The sequence below is a fragment of the Engystomops pustulosus genome, chromosome 4 (genome assembly GCF_040894005.1).
Source record: "Engystomops pustulosus chromosome 4, aEngPut4.maternal, whole genome shotgun sequence".
Lineage (NCBI taxonomy): Eukaryota > Metazoa > Chordata > Amphibia > Anura > Leptodactylidae > Engystomops > Engystomops pustulosus.
Genome location: NC_092414.1, coordinates 170945632 through 170971798, shown reverse-complemented (window position 1 = coordinate 170971798; position 26167 = coordinate 170945632). Strand labels below are relative to the sequence as shown.

General features: G+C 39.3%; 1 protein-coding gene across 1 annotated transcript in view; it reads right to left on the bottom strand.

Moving 5' to 3' along the window:
* ST8SIA2 (ST8 alpha-N-acetyl-neuraminide alpha-2,8-sialyltransferase 2) overlaps positions 1-25414 on the bottom strand; it is a 137417-nt gene extending 112003 nt beyond the window's left edge. Inside the window, exon 1 of the mRNA XM_072148554.1 lies at positions 25015-25414. Coding sequence (XP_072004655.1) covers positions 25015-25112 — 98 coding nt within the window. The 5' untranslated portion in view covers positions 25113-25414. The remainder of the gene's footprint in view (positions 1-25014) is intronic.
* Between the last annotated feature and the right edge of the window lie 753 nt (positions 25415-26167).

Below are 26167 nucleotides of genomic sequence, written 5' to 3'. Positions count from 1 at the left end.
ACTTTGCATTGCTCGTAGCCTTAAGCAGAGGAGTCAGAAAAGTAAGATCCCAAAAAACATTCACCCCACATCAGAAGAAAAACTTCAGTCCCCCAGAGATCTCATAGAAGCCTTTAAAACCTTTTATGGAAATGTATACAATCTAGGTAATGATTTGACTATATTAAAACCCACTCAAAATATGATAGACACTTTTCTACGTAAAGTAAATTTACCCACAGTCTGCTAAGAACAACTAGATATACTCAACCTACCTATCAAACAAGAGGAAATTAAACACACCATTAAATCTGCTCCCACAGGTAAAGCCGCTGCACCGGATGGTCTTCCCTCCAAATACTAAAAAATTCTCTGACAGTATCTTACCTTGTATGAAAGATACTTTTGGCCTAGCTTTTACATCAGGAGATTTCCCAAAAGATATGTTAGCAGCTTTAATAGTCAATAGAAAATGGAACCTTGCACAGCAGAATACTGCACCAAGTAGAGGTAATAGTCGACACACTCAAAACGAGCAAATCAAGAATCAGAGAAAAAAGTAGTGTGTCACCTCCTGATCATTCCACCACCCCGCCTGCATGCTGCTATTTCTCTGGTTTGTTTGCCAGGTCACTTGTTATATGTACTAGGGTTTGCCTCCATTACCTTTATCGACTTTTTACCATGTTTACATTGTAGGCATTAATTCACTTAACCCTTACTTTCATGGCAGCTTGACAGATGCACTTGCACTTTATATGTGTCTTTTCATTGTTTAGGGGTGGTTTTGGGTGGATACCACCCATTCAGGAGGTGTCTTGTTTTTGCACCGACCATAGTGCATAACATGGTAGACAATTGTATGTACTTTGGTACAGTTTTAATTGATTTTATATGCATGTCTGTGTTCATTGTTATTAATATTAATAAAATTTGTTATGTTTTTTTGAATCAAATCAGTGACACACTACTTTTTTCTCTAATTCTTGATTAGCAGCTTTAATAGTAACCAACCTCAAACCAGGAAAAAACCCTAATTCCTCCTCTAATTTTAGACCAATTTCACTCCTCAACTGCTATATCAAAATATATGCAAAAATATTAGTACAAAAATTGCTAAAATTATTCCAACCTTGATAAAGAATCATCAAGTGGGTTTTACTCCAGGAAATTGGTCCTATGCCTTCTAGGCCCTCACCAATATTCCAACGGCTATTAAATCATTATACGAATGGCATGTTATCTCTCCAATACTCTCTAACCAACGGTGTGAGACATGGCTGTCCTTCGACCTCCCCTCTTTTTTATATTGTCCATAGAGCCGCTTGCTGAGCTTATAATGTCAGACCCCAATATTACAGGAATTAAAGTGGGCCCAAACCATCATAAAATAGCTTTATTCACCGACGATATTATCTTGATGACTACTAATCCCCAGACCTATAATGCCTCTATCTTTACTTTAATTAGAAAATGTATCGATGTCTTCTATTATAAAATGAATAATGTTGTCAATGGCAATTCCAGCAAAGCAACTACTACACCTTCTCCCTAGACTGGCAGTCCTCCTCAATTACATATCTAGATGTTCAATTGACCACACCCACCTCAAAGCTTTTTGCTTTCAACTTTACTCCATTACTCTCCAAAATGGACAAGGAGTTAGAAACATGTAGGTGATCCTTTCATGGTATGGGAGGATAGCTGCTTAGAAAATGTGCATCTTACCGAGGTTCATGTATCTCTTCAGGACACTACCAATTATGATCCATAGGTCCTATTTTGCATCTGTCAATACCCAATTGTCTAAATTCATTTAGAGACCCCAGATTTGCCCTATACATTCTTACTAGTCAAGAAACAAGGGGGTCTTGGGAGTGCCCAATCCCTCCGATTATTATACTAGACAGTGGCAGGGCAACTGATACATTGGTGGAGGTATACTGCAGATAAGGCAAGGGTGTCCCTGGAAAGAACTCTCAATAGAAACACCTTAAGAACAAATTAATGACATTATCTTGACATCTACCCCCCACCCCCTCTATATCTATATCTATATCAGACTGGGAGTGGAGGCAGGCAATAAAACACCCCAAGTAGGACACGACTACCCTTCAGTTTGAAAATATATAATCTCAAATTCTTCGAGAGACAATTCCCTAACTTGAACCTTGAGGGCAGGCGCAATAAGGGCCTTGGCTCCATCCAAGATTTTATCTTAAATGGCCAGCCGGTAACTTTCTCCCACCTGAAGGAGAAGTTTAGATACCCCCCCACATGAAATCTACTCATACCTTAGATTTTCTACTAAAGAGTCAAAGCGAACAGCCTACAATTGCCTCTTACCTTCTACAATGGTTTCATAATACTGAAAAAAGGGACTCCTTTAAAAAACAACAATCTGTAGAAGTAGGAAATAGATTTAGGTAGAACTTTTGACTCATAAAGGCATAAAGCCTTTTCTGGTATCCACTCGATATTAAGGTGAACTGCTTATCTAAACTGCAATGAGATTATATTTCGGTCCGCCACAACTGGCAAGGGTATATCCTACCTCCTCTCCTATGTGTTGGAGGGAGTGTGGTGCAAAAGGCACTACCCTACAGGTGTTGTGGGGCTGCCCGGTTGTCAGGTCTTTGTGAAATGCTACATCCAAGGCCAAAGAAGTGGTCATGCACAAACGCATATGCATTACTCCACAATTAGCTCTGCTGCTAAATGGTATAGATTCTCTACCCTTATCTATAAAAATAGTGGTGGCTCATTTGCTGATTTCAACCAAGCTGGTCATTGCTAGGCATTGGAAAGAGATGGATACCCTCTAATTTAGTGAAGTAGTTAATACTATGAACACCTTGAGTACCAGGCACAATCTATACTTAGACACTTGGAAGTGTTGGCTGAATAGTCCCTTCTGTGTTTCTTGAGGGCCAATGGATGAAAAAGCCCACTCAACTCTGCCAAACTTTTAAAGATATCTGCAAGAGTTATCAATCTGCTGAGGATACACTCAAGATGCTCTACTCCCTATGGCTTATGGAGACGGGGACGCACGTGCAGAGCCGTGGGTGTCAGAGACAACGCCGCTGGAGTCAGGAGAGGTAAGTTCCGCTGGGCTCTGAAGACACATGGAGGGACAAGGGTATCGCAGGAGCACCTGTGACACCCAGATATACATTTTTTCCACTAATCCCAGCTGTATCATTTTTTGTATCAACCTTTCATTGTGCATTGTGATTGAAGTTAAAGAGGACCAGTCAGGGCGATTTGGGACTCTAAACCATCCAAAGGTCCTCATGGACTAGTGGCTTAATGTCCCAAACCACACTTTAGCAAGTTCTTTGTGGGCGCTATTAAAAAAACCTTTGTACTTACTTAAAAATGGGTCCGGTGAGACTCATTGGACCCATCTCTTGTGCTCCCTGTGCAGTACTTAAATGAAGCCAGTACTTAAATGAGCTGTACACCAAGATTAAATTGTGCAAGCACTGTTACCATTTTGGGACACTAAACCATCGATCCATAAGGATCTGTGGGTTTAGTGTCCAAATTCAGCCTGACAGGTCCTCTTTAAAGGAAAATCTAAAAGTACCAAGCAACACCAATGGAGATTATGCAAAAAGAAAAAAGTTAGCAACTTGATTTCTAAAAAAAAATAATTCTGTTTTCTGGCTGCAGAACCACTTTTACATTGTGTGCCCTTTCTGGCAAACACAAAGCAATTCATGATAATTTAATTTAATTATGTGATTTGTGTGAAACTGCAACTCCTAGCAAGCCAGGTGACATTTCTTGTATTTCTGAATTACATGAGCTGTACAGTACTGCCAGATTTTCTATAATGACTCATTCCTTCCATGTATTTACTTTTATACACTATATGCATCTCTATCTTTAGTGGACATGGCTTATTTACAAGTATGATAGTTTCCTGAAATCCCTTAATGTATGATGATTACAATTGCCAGAGATTTACAGGTTTTAGAAGGGCATGCACAAAAACTGTATGTTTTGCAGTTAAGCTTTTATTCTGGAACAACTTTATAATAATGTCCTATGAGTGGAAGAATACAGCCTAAATATAAAACTCGGAGTTATAGCACCACGGGGAAATAAAGTCACAGCAAAAGGGGTGATACTTAAAACTTCACTTTTACTAAGTCCTCATAAAAGCAACTCAAATACAATGTGCAAACTTGAAAAAATCAATTATATTCTTATAAACTGAACTTAAACTGTAATGTCCTATTACTGTATAAACTTGAATATAAGCCAAGTTTTTCAGCCAAAAAACTGTAATGTAAAAAAATTAATACTAACCTTTCTGACGCCCCCCGCAGGTCTTATTGTAAAGGTGAGTATTTAATTTCTTTTTTTCTGATTTGGACAAACAAGTTTGTATAATCGGGAAGAGGTTTGCCTATATAATGGGGCAGGGGGCTGGCTATGTAATGGGCTGGCTGTATAATGGGGCAGGGGGCTGGCAATATAATGGTGTAAGGGGCTGGCTGTATACTAGGGGAATGGTGGCTGGCTATATACAGTACTTGGGCAGGGGGTTGGTTATATGACAGGGCAGGGGGCTGACTGTATAATGGGGCAGAGGGCTGGTTACATAATGAGGCACAGGGTTTCATTTACAAACTTACATTTAGAAACTTGTTATAAATCTGCCCCAATGACTCTAAAGAACACATATACTGTTCAGTCTTCCAGTCCACTCCGCTATTTCCAGTTTCAGTTGTGTGCCTGACTAGAAGTTCCAGGAGGTCATGGGACCCCGAAGTAGGGGAGAACACAAGAAGTTAAAGGGGTATTCTCATCTGGGCATTCACATTCAGTTTCATTAATCTGCCATATATAAACATTTCTTTAATTGGATGTTATTAAAAAAATGTTCCTGTGTGAAGATAAATTCTCATAAATGTAGCCATGTTGTCCCTTAGAAACGAGATGGCTTCATCGGTTACGACCACGTCACACTCTGGCACCAGGGGCCAGCCATTGAGTCCTGCCTGACCTCCTGGATTCAGCGTTCATTATCACAGGATGGCTGTGGGACCTGCAGCAACTCCTGGACATTTTTATTTCTTTTTGCAATCCCTCCAACAGAGGTGGTCATATGCAGGGACACAGTCTTGTTTCTAAGGGACCACATCACTACAGTTATGAGAAATTATCTTCACACAGGAACATTTTTTTAATAACATCTTATTCAAGAAATGTATATATGGCAGATTAATGAAACTGAATGTGAATGCCCAGACGAGAAAACCCCTTTAAATCCTCAGAAAAATGGACATTATGCCCTGTGTCTGAGAAGACCAATTAATCGATGAAGTGGGTCCAGAAAAAATTAGATGCAGGTCCTGAGAATGTAAGTACCACAGTGGCGCAGAACTCAGAAACCTGAATGGGCTATGAATGTGTTCGGGTTTTTTTCTTATCTTAGTGCAGGCCCCAGGTTATTTTCCATATTAATGTAAGTTATAGGTTGTTTTTCTTATCTTGTCATATACAGCACAATCTTAGCCTGCCTATTTCACAATGGAGTAGCTCATGTAACAGTCAGACTGTGGAGAACTTGCTCATTTTAAAATTGGTCATGGATGTCTATTAAAGTCAAGAACACTGCAAACTTAAGCATATAATACAATACATCAAGGTAAGTATCATGTTTTATACAAGAGGTTATGGTAATGAATGGACCGATGAGGTCAATATAGGCAGGTAAGATAGAGTAAATCACAAACAAGCTCTTTATGCACATTTGGTTACAGTGCAGTACATAGTCTGTTGCCTGGATACAAGACAGTGTCAAAACTCCGGGCATCATGTCCGTAAACCTAGTTAGACAGCCAATTATTTTATATGGTTTAGATTCTAGGTAAAAAGTTGTAATGATCTAATGATTTAAAGAAAAGTCTCTTAACAGTTTGCACTAGAGTATGATAATGGAGTTGCAGAACTCTAGAAATTTGATACTTGGGCAAATACTATCTTTCCGAGAAGTCATAACCATTCTCCAGGACTCTTAGTTTAGTCCTCAATGATTATAACCTATCTTGTGAATAGATAGTAGGCATTGATTATTGGATTATTGGGTGAATAAAGGGGTATTCCCATCTGGGCATTCACATTCAGTTTAATTCACCTGCCATGTTTCCCTTAGAAATGTCCTTGGATATGACCACCCTTGTACCATGGCAGCATGATGCACAACTAATTGGATTCATTGGTATTAATTTATTAATTTTTTTAAATTTAAAAACATTTTTAGTTGCCTCTTTATTGGACATGAACAATTAATCATTCAATTGCTTGTTCATTAACCCCTCGCGGGCTGAACCCTCTCCATAGCCGGTAAGTCTTTGCTGCATATTGCAGCAAAGGCTTACCGGTAACACCCGCGATCGGTGCTAGCAATGCTGCCGGCGGCTTCAAAGAGATGGCGCCGCCATCTTGTCGTGGATCGCCGCTCCCCGATGACGTCACGGGGAGCGGCGATCCGTCGCCATGGTAGCCTCGGGTGTTCCGAATACCCGAGGCTACTTCGCTTTAACCCATGCATTACAACTGCCATACCAATGTATACAATGGACTTAATGGTTTGTTGTACCACAGCATGCCTGCATGCCTGATTTCATGTTAATCAGACACATGCATGGTGTACAGTTTGCTAAGGTCAGAAGGCTAAAGGACCTGAGATGATGTCACTCTGGTCACATTACATTACCGCTGCATGCTGAAAAAACATGGGGAGGAGCTGCTGTATTCAGCCCAAGAAGGCCACGCCCACCTTGACTTGCTATAAATATCCCTGGATACCAGGCAACATTTTAAAGTTGATTATATGGGGAGCTGAGTAAAACAATTTTTAGCTAAAAGATGGGTGTCAATTAGTAAATAGGACTCTATGGTAGTCTGCCGCAAGCTATATTTGTGAAAAAAATGTGGTGACAGGTTCCCTTTAAAGTATGTCTTAAGAATATAAAATTTCATGTGAATTGCATAATATGTACCTACATAACCTGCTTATTCATAGTTTCATAGTTTATATGGTTGAAAAAAGGCACTTGTCAAGTTCAACCAAGGAAGGGAAGGGATTGGATGAGGAAGGGATTTAGGGGAAACAATTCTATAAAACATAACCATCAATGTTATTTAGGTGTAAAAGGACATCTATCACAAGGATGAAGGATTATAAACCAAGCCCACTGACATATTGGTGTGTGTCCCCTCTGACAGGATCCACTCTTCTTTAAGCTACCTATGTCCTTGCTTTTAGGAAAAGGGGCTTACAAAATATGCAAATGAGTTTGAGGGGCTTCATTAACATCCATGTAGCCTGGACCCCTCAGGATCATTCTATTTTTTTTTTTTTTCAAAAAACACGGCATAAGAAGCTAAGAGAAGAGCAGGTCCTACCAGAGGGGGCACACACCTGGTGGTAGATGTCCTTTAAAGAAAACCTGTCCATCTAAATCACTCATGACTTTCTCAACTTAGTAACAGAGGCCTTATCTACAAACTTGTGTAATCAGTGGTAACTGTGGATGGGTAAGGTTTTGTCTGGAGGCTGTTGCCGCATTGTCTGGCTATACCCAGGGTCGGCACTGGCACTGGGAATACCCGGTCAATTGCCGGGGCCCAGAGATGCTAGGGAGCCCACATTAGGCTGTACATAATCCATGGGTGTGTGGGGGGCTTTATATAAAATAACCATGAGAGGACTGTTTGGGATGATAAACTAGGGAATATTTTAGGGAACAGGAGACAATTTTAGTTTCTGAATTTTTAATGTCACCACGTGAGTTCGCTGCCAAGGGGCCCACTGACACTTTGTCGCCCAGTGGCCTACTGAAATCTGGAGCCGACCCTGGCTATACCCTACACCATCTGCCATGCAATAGAAATCATTGAAGACTAGACAGTGTTCTGTGTTATTCTACTTTTTATAAGATTGTGTTTAAATAAAATCTTCCCAACTTGGTAAAAAAAGTCCAGCAGTGAAAGATTCAACAACTGTCAAATGAGCAAAGGGAGCTGAACCATGCTGATTATGAGAGGGCATTCTAAAACTTGACCTATTTACTTTAACTCCATTGATTCAGACTTCCCAGATTTCCATTTCAAAAGGAAAGATCATTAAGCCAAAGAGACATGCATTGATTTTCAAATGCTCCTTTAAGTTACTGAGCTGACTGCCCTTTACTATCCTTAACCCTTCAGCTACTGAGTGCCCATTACACGGCACATTAGGAAGTTATTCCAAAGACATTAAAAGCATTCAAGTCAGCTGATTTCAGCCAAAATCTCTCAATAACACTGACAGTATTCTTCTGCCAAAGCAACCAACAAAGCCATTTGAGGTTTTAACAAATTAACCTGACTGACGGGGATTATCCCTTAAGCCACTGATTTACTGTATTACTGGACTGCCTTCTAAAAAGCAAGCGCTCAAAATGGATCAACTTGTCTCACTGCTTCCTCTTTAGTCCCACTCCAGAACACACTAGGTATTGTCTTATTATTTTACAGATGTGAGGGATAAATTTGTGCCATGCGTGTAAATCATACAAAACCCTAAGGTTCACATGCAATAAAAGTTTTCATTGCAAACTGACAAGACACATTTAAAGGAAACCTACCATGAGAAATCTACCATTAGAAGTAGATCTGATGGTATATTCCTCCTGCCTACCTCTGCCCTGATCTGTTATTTAATAATCCTGGAACCTAACCTAACTTGTTAAAAACTTTTAGTGATATGTAAATTAACTGCAGAGGCTAGTGGGGCGTGTACTAGTCTGGTCAGTCACTGGTGGCTAAGTCTAGGACACGCCCCAGTAGCCTCTGCAGTTAGTTTACAGGATTATTAAATTACAGATTAGTGCAAAGGCAGGCAGGCAGAATGAATCTATCATCAGATCTTTTTCGGAATCTTTTTTAGGAGTCTGCTCCAGGTGCCTTGGTGTAAACAGACAATTTAAAAGCAGATAACTAAAAGAAAAACAATATAAAACATTTAATAAAGAAGCCTGTTGGTGATGTCTGTCACTGTATACCCACAAAATCAAATTTTTCATGTTACACAAATGGATACCCCCCATCCACATGTCCAAAACATGCAAAAGAAGCCTGAACTGTATTGTGAACAGAGATTGGGAGGGCAAATTAAAAGGGCAAATTAATGTTGTCAGAAGGCTGACATATTAGAACTGGACTGCACATGGATTTATAAAAGTCAATGGGCATAACACATCTTAGTGTTTATGTCCTACTATAGACATTTTTTCAAATCAGAATAAAATAATTTCCATGTGGGTTTCAAAGTTTCCATAAACTGAATAATTAACTACACTCAGACTTTCAACTAACCATTGCAATATTTGTCTGTCCTTCTACACAGTTCGCAAAGGCTGTCTTGGAGACAACTTTTGTGGTCTGAATACATCATAAGGCTGCATTCACATGAACTTATAAAAACGTACGTATACACGTGTAGCATACAACCTCATTTATTTCAATGGGCAATACGGCTATCCATTTACATGGCCGTATTGCCCACCATACCAAACCATAGCTGTATTATAATAAAGAGCATGTCCTATTTTCTCATGTATTTCTGTTCCGTAGGCCCCATAGAAGTCTATGGGAAATAATAAAATACGGGCTGCATACAGTTGGGCTCCGTATGCTGACGTATATACGTGCAGTATCCAGAAGCAGTGGGATAAGCATTCTGTCAGCCAGCCAATAGTCAGCCTTCTATATTTCATACAGCTATGGTATGGATACGGTGACATATGTGCACATATGGATGAAAATCGTCACATATATACAAATTGATATGGATTCATATAGCACAGAAATACAGGACTGGAGAAATCACATGCTCATGTGAATGCAGCCTTAAACACTTTAGAACCTTTACAGACTAATTTAGGAGCAAGAATGTTTCCAGCGTTCCATATATTTGATGGTTAAAATACTGTAAAAGTAAGCAATCTGACTATTCAATGCTGCAGACTTAAAGGACATCTACCATCATATGAGCTGATGGTAGATGATTACAACTCACCTACCCGTCCTGTTCCCAGGTGCACGGATCTTCTTTTATTACAACTTGCAATCACCGCAATTCGGAGAAATTTAACTTTATAAAATATGCAAAAGAGCAAAATGTGCTCTGCATTTGTTCCACCTACATAGTGTAATGAGAGCCGGTGATGTCAACGTCTCTCTGCAAATCTCCCACATCGCACCGCTAGCTATGTTGTTCTCGCGCATGCGCGAGTTTTGCACAGAGACCTAGTGACGTCACCAACTCTCTTTACACTATGTAGACGGACCAAGTAGGGACGGGGGCCTGAATAAATTATATAGCCGTAGAGCACAGTGGTTGCCCAGCAGAGCACATTTTGCATATTTTATAAAGTTACATTTCTTCAAAATGCGGCCATTGCAAGTTAAAATAAAAGAAGATTGGTGCACCTGAGGATGGGACGTGGGAGGTGGAGGAGGTAAGGTTGTCATCATCTACCATCTGCTTATCTGATGGTAGATGTCCTTCAAGATCTACATCCAAGGTGGAATCTATGAGTGATATGTTTTGGGATGGTGTGCATAACATCCGTTAAGATCTCACCGTTTTTCTGCCATTGCAGTTCATTGGGGTTTATCTTCCCCTTAAATCTGGATGTAAAATTTGCAATGTATCTGCCACAAAGCGCACGTAATTTGTAATAACAAACATACGTGGTATTGGGTCTATCTGCCTACTGTGTAAAGAAACCTGTTGAAATTAACCTTAAAAATCACTACCATTACCTTATCAAACAGATTAACACCTTCCAGATCATGTTTCTTTTATGAGCCCGTGTGGTGGCATCATCCAGAAAATCTACTTTTAAATAATATATAAATGAGTTGTTTAAAGTCACAGGGATGGTAGTGACTTATGAGGTTGATTTCTCCTGACAAGTTCCCTTCAAGAGGATGTCTCAGGTATAAAATATCTGTATTATCTATAATCTAACAATTCCAAAGCATGTTTCTTATTGTAAACTAACTGAAGAAGTTCTTGGATGTGTTGTGTGATTCCTCTTAAAAAATGAAAAAGAAATTGACTACTTGACATCCACTGACAACCTTGCACCATAGTTCTGCCTGTGCTGAAAGGATATAACCATTTGACGAGGAGTCAATAGTAACACCCGATTGCAAGTTTATTAATACATTTAATAGAAGTGGTCACATTTTTTTTTTTAAGGGCTTTTCACCACCTCCACCTTCTGTTCAGGTGCTACTCTCCTTATTCCAAGGCCAGTAGCTAGTAGAGGTAATTAAAGGAGATTTAAACTTCTAATTATTTATGACTTAGGATAAAATCTTCATTTGTCATATGGCCAGGTTTCAGCTCAGTCCCAATAGCCTGAATCACTATGATGAAATGAAATTAGTGACTGTTCACATGTTAAGGTTTCATTTGCAATTCAAAGTAGTTTTCATTCCTACCTGACCTCTCTGCTTACCAGAGGTTGCTACAATTATGAGAATGGATCTTCCAGCTTCTCCTCTCTGCACTATCATCAACAAGGAAGAGTAACTAGAACTGTTGCTTTCTAAAAAGGATCAATGATCTTCGATCATTACTATTTATTTCACACAATTACAGGTTAAATTTCTCTCTTGCTGGTACAATCTCACTCACATCATTCTATTCCCTGGTGCTACCTGTGATTAACCAATAATAGCATTGATCTGTTGTTTGCCTTGCTTTGTGTTTGGCCACAGTCAGAGGTGAAGAACCACAGTTGGCTGACGACTGTCACTACTTATAGCAATGTCTGTGTAAAATGGAAGTTTATTCTTGGTAAACACTTAAATTTCTTTCCATTAGGACTGAAAGAGAAAAACCTGCTGGGTTTTAAGAAAATGTATATGATATGATTAAAGGAAATCTACTTCAAAAATCAAGCATGGATAAACCAGACACTCACTCATAGATCCAGGCACTGTGACTGTGGTTATCTTCTTATATGTCATCGATGGCCTTCTTCCTTCTTTAACCAACTTCTAAAATTATGTTAATAAACCATAAAGGTTCTTGTTTATTATAGAAGGAAGCAGGGATAAATATGAGAAGATTACTTCAGTCACAATGGGGGTCATTTACTAAGGGGCCGATTCGCGTTTTCCCGGCGTGTTACCCGAATATTTCCGATTTGCGCCGATTGTACCTGAATTGCCCCGGGATTTTGGTGCACGCGATCGGATTGTGTGCACCACACGCGGCGGAAATCGGGGGGCGTGGGCGAACGAAAACCCGACGGATTCGGAAAAACCGCCGCATTTTAAAAAAAAATTGTGTCGCGAAAATTTCACTCACCTTTATCCAGGATAGGCCGGTGTATTTCGAGGCATTCCAGCGGACTTCAGCGCAGCAGCGCCACCTGGTGGACGGCGGAGGAACTATCATCATAAATCCCGCCCGGACCCGAATCCAGCGCAGATAACGCGCCGCTGGATCGCGAATGGGCCGGGCAAGTAAATCTGCCCCGGTGTCTGGATCTATGGGTAAGTGTAGCTAATTTATTATGTTTGATTTTGATGGTAGATTAAGTTAAGTTAAATGATTGATCTTCGATTGGAACCAAGTAGTATTGAAGAATGAAATAGGGCACTGGTGAAACTACTACCATAGCTATGGGGCCCACACAGTGTCTTTTCAACCATATGCAATAGGTGCAAGCTTATGATCTAAACTATTTTTGCTTTAAAGATGACTTCAGCCATGTTCAAGACATAGAGCTTGGATAGGTACTCAGACTCATAAGTAAGGTATCACTAGAGAAAATTGGTTGATCTTCCAATAATTTTATATTGAAATTATAATGATTGGTCACTCTGATCTTGGTTGAGTTCTCCACTGAAAGAGACATCCTCATAGATAAGTCAAAAGGTCAAATTTTTTAAAAAATAACATCTGGTTTATATTATTATTCTTTGGTCTCTAGTCTCAAGTTTCTATGGAAGGTTTCTAAGAGCACTCTGAAAGCATAAGGTACATGTCTCCCAGTGCTCAAAACTTAATAGTTTCACATAAACAATCCAGAGTCACATACCAGACATCAGCACAAGACTGTGCTAGGAAGCATCCTTGAGTAAATCTTTAGAACTGAAAAAGTTCTGGATGTCTTACAACATATATGCAAATTAACAGATACGCACACAAATCACCTTGGAAAGCTGGTGTACAAGCCCTGATAAATGTTCCACCGGGGGGACCTATCAAGAAAATGTTAAAGGATATCAGTCAAGATAAAAATTCGCTCCAGTTTGCAGGCAGCATATTATGGATCGGTAAAAGATAAGAAAATCAAAACAGAGATTTTTTAAAGTTAGAAGTCTAATTTGTCAACTTCAGTACAGTGTAGGGAACTGGTGTAGCTGAAACTTTTGACTACAGTCAAAGATAGTTTGCCAATTTCAGGCATTAGAGGTGGTTTTCCATGTCCCATCCTGAAAAATGTATTTGCATATTTCCCAGAACCCCTTAGTGGAGCATCAATGACTATAAGTCGCCACACGCTTATAAGACACCCTTCATTGGCAAACTTTCCATAGGGAGAGCTCTTACTCCCTTACAAAAGTCTAGTCAAAAGCCTTTCACTCAACTAAACTAGTTCCCTATACTGTACTGAACAGATGAAACTATGTTGCAACAGAGCTGTCTACAGTTGGGAATCTGTTTCTTCTAGAATATGTGTACTGGTTTGGCTTTTATCCCACATCCTGTCATTAGGCTTCCTAAAAGTCATGCTTAATGGTAAGGGCCAAAGAGGTCTGATTTTCCTTGTCCCATTTGCATATTTCACAGTGTATATCCAACAGTGAAGTCTACAGTGAAATCTACTGCCACTTTTGAAACTTTTCTAACAAAACTTTTTGACACATGGCAACATAGAAAGATTACTTATATTCTGTGCCTCTTCTTTAACCCTGTACAAGGTGTAACACATTTTCTCTAAAATACCTATTTCACTTGTATAATGTAATGCACAATGCATTAGTGCAGTAGACAAATACGGATTATATCTCCTTCATGTTGACTCACACTTTTTCAAGGTGCTAGGCAGCATTTTGTAAAGAAAGAAAAAAAGGTGATAGAAATATTCATGATTGAATTAAAGAAACCTGAATAGAAGGTATTTTTACATCTGAAACATACTGTACAAACACTATACAGAATGTTTCTTAGAAACAGGGAAATACTATTTTATGTCTGAAGCACAATTTAAAATAATCTTTTATTTAATATAACAACGTCTAGAAGAAGAAATATGTTGCTACTTCATTTCCTGAGCAGCTATCTCATGACAGCCGCCCAGCCACAGCTGCTTCCACTACCCGTCACTTAGAGATTAGCAAATCTTTTTCAACAGTCTTGGATTACACGGCAAATAATGTAATAAACACTAGTGAGAACTAAAAATATGGATTAGAACAACTGTGCAAAGCCTTAAGCAATGCATGTCTAGGAAATAACTTTCTAGGGAAGGGAACTAAAGATTTCTTTAAAATTAGGTTTTCCGCTTAGTGTCTTTGGAGTCTCTGGGATTTGGAGATTCAGATATCAGGACTTTTACCAGCACAGTATGAAACAGTTCCTTTCATCGACTGTCCTATGAGCACAAGCTGGTCCAGAAATACAATAAATGAAGTGACTATTCCTGGTATACTACATGAAAGGTTGTATGATGGCTCCTTTGGACTGCCCGCTTTACCTATGCTGAGAAAATTCTAGTAAAATGACTATATTTAATCCTGGTTGTGTAGCGCTAACATATTCCTTGGCACTGTACATAAAGTGACCGAGAGTTCCTAATCTTAGAACATAACTCAACTTTCCACAGCATTTTATAAATGAATAGTTCAGATGATAATAGTGGATTATGCCATATGCTTTGATAACGAAATATTTTTCTGTGTGAATCTTTTCCTCTGCCTTTCTTCATTATTCTAGCAACTGATGTAAATCAGCTTTCTGTCCTGTTCTCCACTGACAGCTCAGAGATAAAGGAACCTGATAAAGCATCTAATGACTTAACTCTTTACATACAGTCCCAGGGTGGCCTTACCACTGCAGAGAGCAAAATCAAAGGAAATATGTTCTAGGTATGGAAAGAGTTAATCATAAGCCTTTGACCTATCAGATACACTGCTCCCTACAGGAAAAAGCTTACACAAGGGCCAAAATGCTGCTTTACTAAAAAGTTAATTATTATTTATTATAATCTAACACATTTTGCTTTTAATTCTGGTATACTAATGTTGTCTCACCTTTCAGCCAAAAAAGTTGTAAATTGGTGGGTGACTGCTGGGACAGTCAATGGACAGGAGAAGCTGAACAAACATCTGTTTACCTATTTCTGCTGCAGCTCCAGTACAACTCCCTTTATACATACAAATACCACTTCTTCATTACACTACCTTATGGACTAGGTGAATACCTCCCACCTTAAACAAGTAGAGAACAGACCGCACAAACCTCATAAACAACTACCAATGGTGGGCAATAATCCAACCACGTGTCAAACGGTGAAAAATAGAAATAGATATACTAGAGATACTCCCACCTTAAACAAGAGAACTATTCCAAACGATAAAATCACTACCAAAAAATAAAAGAGTTACACCATTCTTTTCATAAAAATGTCTAACATACATCTGACTTTATTTCATGTATTAAAAAAGATTAACAGACACAATTAATGCAATCAAGAATAAGCCAATGTATATTAACAGTATTAACTATAACTGTGTTACTATATTACCAAGTATATCCACAGTTATATTCTTATAACAATAGTCTGGATCTCATATAGATCCTACCATCTAAGGTTATAAAAGGGACTAAATGCCTGTGGATGTAAAATTAAAAGACAAATGTCTAACCCATATTATAGTTATGCGACCGTTCCCGGGCTACCCAATGCGTGTTTCACCCATGCTTCCTCACGGGGTATGAAACATACACCAGGAAGCCAGAACTTATAAGCAACAGGAGGTAAAGGTGGAACTTACCAGCGCATGCGTTTCCATAGAGCATGACTGGACTACATACATTGGTTTCTTCTTGACTGTGTCAAGTGTCTGTTAATGTTTCTTAATATATGAAATAACGTCAGATGTATGTTATACATTTTTATGAAAAGAATGGTGTATCTCCTTTGGTAGTAATATCCTTCTAGACATAGTCTTGTTGCTGGGAAATAAAGACACCTAAACTCCATTCTGATTGTTGGAGGTTACAACAGTCAAACCTCCATGATTAAGCAGTTACCTATCCCAAATGTAGGTGATACTTTTATAGTATAGAAAACACCCATTTATGCATTTATCCATTTTCTATTCATATTTTAAGCAGAAATGTAACTTGAGTTTCTAGGTTGCCTTCTTATTGTGATCTTTTGACTATCTTTTCAGCAGTTTTACACTTATTTAGTCTCATACATGGCAATAGATGCAAAGAAACGTCAAGTAAACATTGTCTATATTGGAAGTAGTCTGAAAACTTTCCTGATATAGAAACCCTGGAAACATTTTCTCAGAAAGCTCAGGAAAAATATATATTAATTAGCACTACACATTATAGTATTTTACATTTAGTTAGCTATATCTATATATATCTAGGAAGCAAAAGGATGACATTCAACATTTTGGGACATATTTACTTACCTGGTCCGTGAAGTTCACCAAAAGTGAATTGTCCGACGATAATGCACTGTGTCACTAAGATCGTGACCCGATATCCTGCATGAATACCAATATAGTGAAGAGCAAAGGGATATGGGCAACACAAGCGGTGTAGTCAACCTATCCCCACTCAAAATACCATATATCAAACAATGTGCATAAAAAATTCAGGAAAGGTGTAAGCTATATATAAGAAATATAGTCTTTATTAATCATAATCAACACAAAATCGATAGAAATTCATAGGCACATAACATAGGAACAATTTAAAAACAAAGAAGCAATGCATGAGAGTAATAAATAGTTGTAAACAAGTAGATATAGGTAGAGGGTAAGGTGGTAAAGTGCAATAGGCTAAAGATCCAGCAGGAGTAAACAACATATCATAGATACATAGTGAAACAGTGGGTACACCTAGGGCATAATTACCATACCATACAATCAGACATGCACTGCACGACCCCGACACATGTTTCGCTAAGGCTTTCTCCCCTTGAGTTGATTTGATTAATAAAGACTATATTTCTTATATATAGCTTACATCTTTCCTGAATTTTTTATGCACATTGTTTGATATCCGATATCCTGTATATGTCGCTTCCCTGCTCAGGTCCGTCGGAGTTCACCTTCTTCTTCATGGTAGATGTAAATGCATTGTCCTTCGACACAATTTGAAAGTTAAATCCCGCGCTCAGTCTGAATCAGTTGGATCGTCCGAAAGCCAAAAAACAATTGCTTGCGACACAATCCCAGCACATACACCTGTTAAAGCCGTGCAAAATCCGAAAATATTAAGACAAAAGTGCGATCCGCGACCCTTAGTAAATAATCCCCATCATGTCTCTTAGGGCTTTTATGTGGCAATGTCCCCTCTTTTTGGTTTTCCCTGTTGAAACCACTTGAATAAAGTATCACAGCATTGGCAACCAACAATGCATAGCCTTAGAGTCTAATGCATGAGTCATTGGCAAGGCTTAGACACTAAGGATATCACTTTATAATACAATATCACAACACACAGACACAAATGTATTTAAATACCTGAGCAGTGATCATCCCACCATATTTTAGAGGCTTAATAATAAAAGCACATACAGTAACAAGACGTGCCCTAATTTTTCTAATATACTCAGTGCTGTAATTTGTTCCCAGAGTGATGATCTCAGGGACCAATTCTACATGAGGGCAGTGTTAGTTTACGTCACATCCATATGGAAGCAATAACTGCAAATCCTTAGGGATGTAGCCCATGTATTTGAATGAGAAGTGATACACCTCCCCCCAGCAGCGCTGGTCCCCTAGAGTTGGTTAGTAAATTGGAACACATTTTATGCTCTATTAAGTCTGTTTTATGTACTCGCAGAGAACCTCTTCAGATTTTGTTACTAAAATATCTAACATAAACTTCTGTGTATGTAGAAATTCACAGTTCTCAGATCAAAGAAGCATCAAGTTTCCCGAGTATGGCTGTCTGCACAACTTTCACTATGATGATAAAAGTGATTATTTATTAGACCACTTGGACTCATCTATACATAATACACAATATAATGCTCTTGTAATACAACTGTGTCTTACTGGTGGTTTTACTCTCTACAGCACCTTTGTTTCAAGGCCATTTTTTTTCAGTCAGAAATCCCACAGTGTGAATGGAATTGTATTCTATTGGATGCCATGTTGCTAAGAATATTTCCAGTGCAGAGTCATTATATTTTGGCACAAATAAACATAAATCAATCCTCCTTTGGAGCAATAGTTGACAAACATCTACTATATGCTATCGTTCTGGTATTTTCATAAAGTATATGGTCTTAAAGGGAACTTGTCAGCAGAAATTGACCTAATAAACCAGGATCACAACCAGTTTGTTGTCAAGTTGCTAAACACCCATTTTTTTTAGGGGCATCATCCAGATAAATCTTCTTTGAAGTGAGATGTAAAATGGTTGTATAGAGTCAAGGCACAGAGTTGTACAATGAAGTCAAGCTCTCTCCGATTCAGAACACCACCTTCACTGTAATTGAAAGTTCTGTATCCAGGGGCTTCATACATGGCTTTCCAGAGATCTGATGTATAATGTCATGCACTACAGAGGGGACATTCTAAGGTTGGGAGAGCTTGACTTAAGTACTAAACTCTCTGCCTCTGTGACTTATACAACCAATTTAATTCTCACTTCAAAGTCGTATTCTGAATGATGAGACTATTATGGGCCATGAAAGGAACATAAAGTGAGGTAAGTAAGGTGTTTTTTCTCAACAATACACTACAATTACTAATAGGTGCATTTCGGCTGAGAGAGTTTTTTTAGTCAGCTCAAATAAGGTCTGTTACCTCATATAGCATCTGATCAGCTTCCAATCCACGTCCATGTTAGGTCTCAGCATTACTTCAGCATGTTCAAAATCAACTGTTCCTTAGGGCCATCCTCAGCTTACAGTCACGAAGGAGCTCAAACATGAAGTCAAGTTTTCTCCGCCGCCCCTTGTTCCCTCCATTGCAAAACATGCCCATTATCAGACCTATGTTATTCTCCTCTGTCTGTAAGTTCTTGTTCCTGTGATCTTGGTAAAGTAATCCGGTGCATGAGCCAATCATCTAGGGGTTTGGTGACCTGCTTCTATCATACACAGCACATGCCCCCGACATAGCACAAGTATGTACAACACTATCGGGGGGTGACATAGCGTTGATGAGGTGTGTGTGTTTCAATGGAGAAAGCAAGTAGAATAGAAGACAGCTTGACTTGGGTGTTGATGTCCGCAACTCCATGACTTTACACTGGCTGATGGATTGGAAGTTTCACAGATGCTATATAAAGTTGGAGTCCTGGTTTTATATGGTTCTTGCAGCTGACAGATTCCCCTTTAAGGAAACCAACTATGAGGATTCAACTAGGTCAAGTAGATCTGATTAACTACAGAGGCTACGTGGGCATGTACTAGCCTGGGCAGGCACTGGGCGCTAAGGCTAGTACACGCCCAAGTAGCCTCTGAAGTTAATTTACATATTACTGAAATAAAGTTTTTTTTTTAAACAAACTAAGTTAGGTTACAGGATTATTAAATTACAGATTAGGGCAGAGGTAGGCAGGAGGAATTTACCATCAGATCCTGTGGAAGGTTTCCTTTAAGGTCTCCTAAGCTACTTGTTGGTGCAACTGCTATCTCTGTCCCTGAACTACAATTCTGCACAAAATGGTTTGGAGTGGGTTGTATACATGATCCCTATGATATTTGGAACACCATTTTGGACATTGCACAACAAAATATTCAGCATGAATAGCATAGTGTCTAAAAGCCAATAATGTGTTCAGTTTATTTTATGGGCCATTAAAAGATACATGAAAGCAGTTTTACTGGACCCAATAAATGAATCATGGTGGACTCATTCATGTAAGTTTCCTCTAGACACTTATAGCATCATTTGAGGCAGTCTAAAAATAAAAGCCTGGCATTCTCCAAGCTTAAGCAGCAATTTAGAACTGTGAGCAACATAGAAGAATTACATAGAAACCCCAGACCTTCCGTTATTTGTATTCCTTGCAGGTGGAAATCAGAAACAATGAGCCACAGAGAAAGAGTTTGCTGGAGCATGTGAAAAAAAATAGATCCTTATGTGGTGATATCTATGTTATATCACATTACTTTTCAGATCGGAACTACTTTGGATCCAAGGGGGTAAAACATTCCTCATCAAATCAGAACTACATTGGGTTCATAGGTTGTTTTCTTGTGGTCATATTTGGACCCTGTGTTCAACTGTTGTAGAGTTATTTTGGCCAATACATTGTTAGCATATGCTAAGGGACATCTACCACACCTTCTACATTACCTGCTTTGGTAGTCTTCAGACTTTTCTGATATTATAGAAAAAACATAAGAAATTCTCATGAGAAATGTAAATCTCAATATATCCTTTACTGTGCTGTTTGTAGTATATATCTGCAAACAAAAAAAAGGAATTTGACATGCAATACAGTATCCAAGGGCCTCTATGTGGCAGACTCATGTAATGCCACCTCTTTTTGCCATACAGATGTGTTCCCTTAAAACAAACACAATACAGTATTGTAACATGCTAGGCCTTGGATGGCTAAAACTAATTAAACAAAAGCAAATATAGTAGTTACAGACTGACTGTCAAGGGAAAGAAAGGGGTGCAGACTGTGAACTCACCCACAACTCAAATTCTCTACCTATTAGCCTCGCAAACCCTAGTGATAAGTGACTACTGGTCGACAATCCCTACTCTCAGTACATGCTCAAAACAGAAGTAAGATGAACAGAGAGGCAGATAGACAGATAAATATACAGACAGATACAAAGTTTCAGATCAGACAGGGTGCAAGGTTCTGGACCAGGTATGATACATGATTCAGGATCATACAGGATACAGGCTCAGGTACAGGTTTGGGGTTTGGATCAAATTGGGGTCCAAGGTTCTGTATCAAGCAGGATCCAGGCTAAGGTACAAGTTTCAGGTCAGAAAAATACAAACAGAGAGAAGTATTACAGGAGATGTAATATGTATGAGTATAACCAGTAGTAAGTGAGCTAAGATTTAGGTCATCCTGAATTCTCCCCTTGATTCTGACTAGCTGTCCATCAATCAACCCACAGCTGCAAACCCCCACCTCAAAAGCAAGTTGAAACCACCCAGCTCTCCACAAAACACACACCCAGCTCAGCCATGGAAATCAAGTCCACAAGGTTGCTGCCAATCACAGCCCCAGCAGAGATGCATGGGGTGTGGTTACAAAGCTCAGAACTCTGCAGACAGAATCTATTTTGAAGCTTCTGACATTGACACTTAAAAAGTGCCACTCCATGTGGTACCATACAATATTACAAAACAGTATTGTGTTGTAAACCGTATTGTAAACCTTGCAATCGTATTACACATATATGCAGACAGGAGGAATATGTCCAGCCAGGAGGAATGGGCAGATATTACACAATTTTTATGTCTTGACAGATTTCTAGATCTGTTTTGACTAAAATGAAAAATGTACATCAGCACTTTTGACACCAGAGCTAGGTAGCAGCCATGTTTTGCTGTGTATTCATCCACATGTGAATGTAAAAGGATTGTGAAAAAAATATATAAGAGATTACAATAATCCAAGACTGCATCTCTGCAGGTGCTATATGTGGATGAGCTTCATTTTGAAGAGCGTCTGCTCTATATTCCTCTCTTTTGCTCTGAGTAACTGCTCCTGTGGGATTCTGGTTAGATACTACAGAGGATAGTTCTTCAGGATATGGTATCACCTCAAGAAGCACTTGTGGAGCTGCATCCTTAACTTAAAGGTCAACTGATACACTCACGGTGATACTATATCCATAGATTTGACTAACAATATATTGGAGCGCCTACCTAGTAATGTCAACTCCTTTTAAGCATCATAATATAAATAAACGTCATATATATCAATGCGAGGGTCTACCTTAACTTTTGTCTACCATGAATGTTCCTGTACATTCATTAATGTTTGCACAGTATTCTTAATATAAAAAAGAAAAACAAAAAACAATCAATATTCACTTTCTCTTCCAAAAATCATAATTGGGTGAATTTATCATTTGGTTTGTCTATGTGCGGTGTTGTTTTGGCACAGTTGCTGTTTTGCGACTTTAAAATAGAGCCTACTTGCGCCATATTTATTATTTGCTTAGACCAGTTTTAACAATACTGAACTAAATTCATGATTTGCAATTTGGCGCACAATGGGGCACATTTACTTACCCGTCCGGAGGAGATCACAGAAAGTGCATTGTCCGACGATCATACACTCTGCCGCGATTCAGTAAGATTGTGCGCCCGATCCTGCATGTGTCACTTCCCCGCTCAGGTCCGGCGGAGACCACCTTCTTCATCCTGGTGGATGTAAGTGCATTGTCTTTCGACACAATTTGAAAGCTAAATCCCGCCGCTCAGTCCGAATCAGTTGGATTGTCTGAAAGCCTGCTCCCCCATTTCTGTTACATGAAAGCCAGCGCAGCAGCGCCAAAAGACAATTGCATGTGACACAATCCCAGCGCAGACACCTGTTAAATGACTGGTGCATGTAAGTGCTTGGGCTTGCAACATAATTTGAAAGTTAAATCCCGCGCTCAGTCCAAATCAGTGGGATCGTCCGACAGCCCACCCCCCAATTTCTGTCGCAAGGAAGCCAGCGCAGCTGCACCAAAATCCGATCATGTGCAACACAATCCCCTGTTAAATGTCTGCTACAGCCGTGCAAAACCTGAAAACGTAGGAAAGTCCGACAGTGGACCCTTAGTAAATAAGCCCCAATTACTCCAGTCAACCCCTGGCGTAGAAATAGTTCAAAAACCACTACCAAAAATATCAAGACCAATTGCTCCTTAGAGGGACATGTGCACCAAAAAAAGAACATTTTGTGATAAACGCAAAAAAATCCCAGTACAATGAGACAAACAAAAGGAAAAAGTACAGCAAGAACCATAGACACACTTGATAAATCCAGATAAAACAAAATTAGAATTGAACATAGACGACCAAGTCAACGACAAATTGTAATGACCCTCTCCCCCCATTCAACTATAATTATCAGAAATGCTGCATGTAGCCCTTCATCTACAGTATGAAACCTTCTCAACTAGTTGAATTTCTACAGACATTCAAGCACCTGAAGATCCGAGTGCTTTAGAGATAAATTGATGTGTATATAGACCTGTCCACAATGTTTACTGCCGCTTCCAGCTGTCACAGAAGTAAATAAATACCAAAAAGGTCTCAGTACTAAAAGTGTAACAAAGGTTATTTGGAAAGGTGAAAAAGGAAAATACACACAAAAATGGCTTTTTTTAAAGCTGCACTTTTCAGTGCTATAAATGTCAAGCAATGCAGCCAATTTTTACAACCCTTTAACCCATCCAAGAGTTAGCAAAAGAGCAATAAAAGGAACAAGAGCTTCTGAAAAACGGAACATATCAGGAGAAATAAAAATAACGATCTATCTACAGTCCTGAGAAGTATCAAGATCATTGGAATAATTGAGAGGGAGAGATGTTGATGCCTTGTGGTCCACAGGCTACACTCCAGAGTTATACTTGGCAAATATCAAACAATTTCCAACCTGGCACAAGTCATTCAGTATAAGATGTAGTGGATTGTAACACATTCCAAACCCACAGTATATCCAAATGCTTCTATAACGTTCCTTGATATCTCACTAGATAATTCTTTCATCCCATAAGTATTTTTACTTTGGTCCCTTGAGTCTTTTTACAATTACCAAGAAGCTTTAAGCAACCGTCTACTTTATGATATCATCACGAAATTAGATTTTTGTGGTCAGTTGCATCATACCTTATCTAGATTACATTAGTGGAAGGCATGAAGACACTCAACACACCCAGGAGATACCAGGAAAAGCTTAGCTCATCTTCACCGCTGTCCAATATGGATTCAGACACGTGTAATGCCAGTCATGGGGGCTACTCACCCCCAGGACACATTGCATAGCCCTGCACCCCAACTGTAGTCTTATCCAAATCCACAAGTCTAGAAGTGAGCAATAGTAAAAAAATATTAACAAAATGAGGAATATTTCCCATGTTCTGACATTACAGGCAAGTAAAATAGATAGGAAGTATAACCACTATTGATACAACACATAGATACAAGATTACAACATAAAGTGCAGTCCTGGTTCTTCTAGCTTGCTGCTTGTATCCCCTCTCTCTAATACATGTGTGTGGATGCTCAGGCTGGTTGTGCATTCAGGAGGCTAGCCCTGTGATATAAGCACAGCTTTGCATCATAACTATTGTTTTCCAGCATCCAGTGTTTTGCATTGGAAGCTCAGCCTTGTCTCCAAGGCATGGTCCTGCATTAAGCACTGTGCTTTCCAACAATATGTTGCATTTGTATAAGAAGCAGCTGATAAATAGCCCATAGCAGCTGGATCTCACTCACTAAGCCCCAAAGTGATGCTATTCATTCTCTATCGCTATATTACAACTGCAAACACAAGTGAATGGAGATCTGATGAAGCCATCAGTGATGCCTGTCAGTACATGTAGAATGGAAAAGTATTGACTGCTGAGAAACAGTAATTCTGCTTGTGTTATAGCTCTCCTATACATCCCATAGTATGTGCAAAGGTTGACTATTAGCCTGTATTATAGGAGTATGAACATAGAAAGAGTTAAGCAAGAGCCAAGCAGAACTATGAGGACAAAGAAACTAGATCATCAGGAGCTCCCTGCTGCTAGATACAAGGTGTAGACATGCCCTTACCCGATTTCTTCCTCCAGCTCAGATATATCCGCCAAGATGAGGAAGACCACCAGCAAGGTGACAGTGGCCAGGACCCAGCTCCTGAAGTCTGGATGCATAGCTCTAGCAGGTCCAGGCTAGCAATGGAAATGATGCCCAAACAAGATCTCACTTCTGCTCCAAGTCAATCCCAGCTGACTGCAAGCACAACAAGGCAGGCAGGGTCTCTGCTTATTCCTCCTCCTGTAATGTGTGGATGAGAGGATGGTGGCAGATCATTGTCACCTATCATCAGAGTACATGCTGCTGCTCTCACAGACACTGAGAAGAAGAGATCTATGCAAAGTACTGACATCCACTGGCTGAGCCAGAGATCCTCCCTCTCTCCCCCCTTCTCTATTGCTTAAAGTTAGTGTGGCAGAGAAGAAGAGGTCCTCACCTGGGAATGGTCCTCAGCTAGAGACAGGGGAGAGGAGTCTAGTGATGGTAAACCATAGTTACATTGCACCAGGGAGAGCAGTGAATAATTAGATATTCATAGAGCTTTAGTGCTGGCAATGAATGGGTTACATTGATGCTTCTGTATACGCTGTGGCTGAAGGCTCCTATGTGTAAGCAGCATATGTTTTACTATAAGTCTGAAGCCAACTAGCGAGCAGGATATCATATATTGTACAAGTCAATGGCAAGTGTTCACAGCTGTGAGGGTTGTGCACAATATTTCTACTGAACGCAACGTAACGCAAAGTCTAATCTCTCATCAATCACGACAAGCAAAAACCTATTGATCCATTGACTGATCTATGTGCATAATAAGACTGTTTAAGTGTAAGAAGCATGTCCCAACCATGACGCAGCAGTGCAACCACTTTTCCTGATGGTGTTTTCTATGAAATGTTCAAAATGCATTGCTTATATTACTTGTTCTTCATAAAAGGGGGATTTTAATCTCATCATAAATGCCTCATAGATACATTTGGGACTACTATCCAGGTAAGGGGTGTTTCCCATTGGCGTTATTTTAGTGTTTAGTGCTTTAGTGTTTTTCACAGAAGCCATTGTTTTCAGTGGGTGTTTTCACTTTATATTTTTTTTCACTGATCTGTGGTCTGTTGTTTTTCATTGATTCGTATCACGCATGGCAACAGAGGTCTATGGGTCCGCAAAAGAAAAT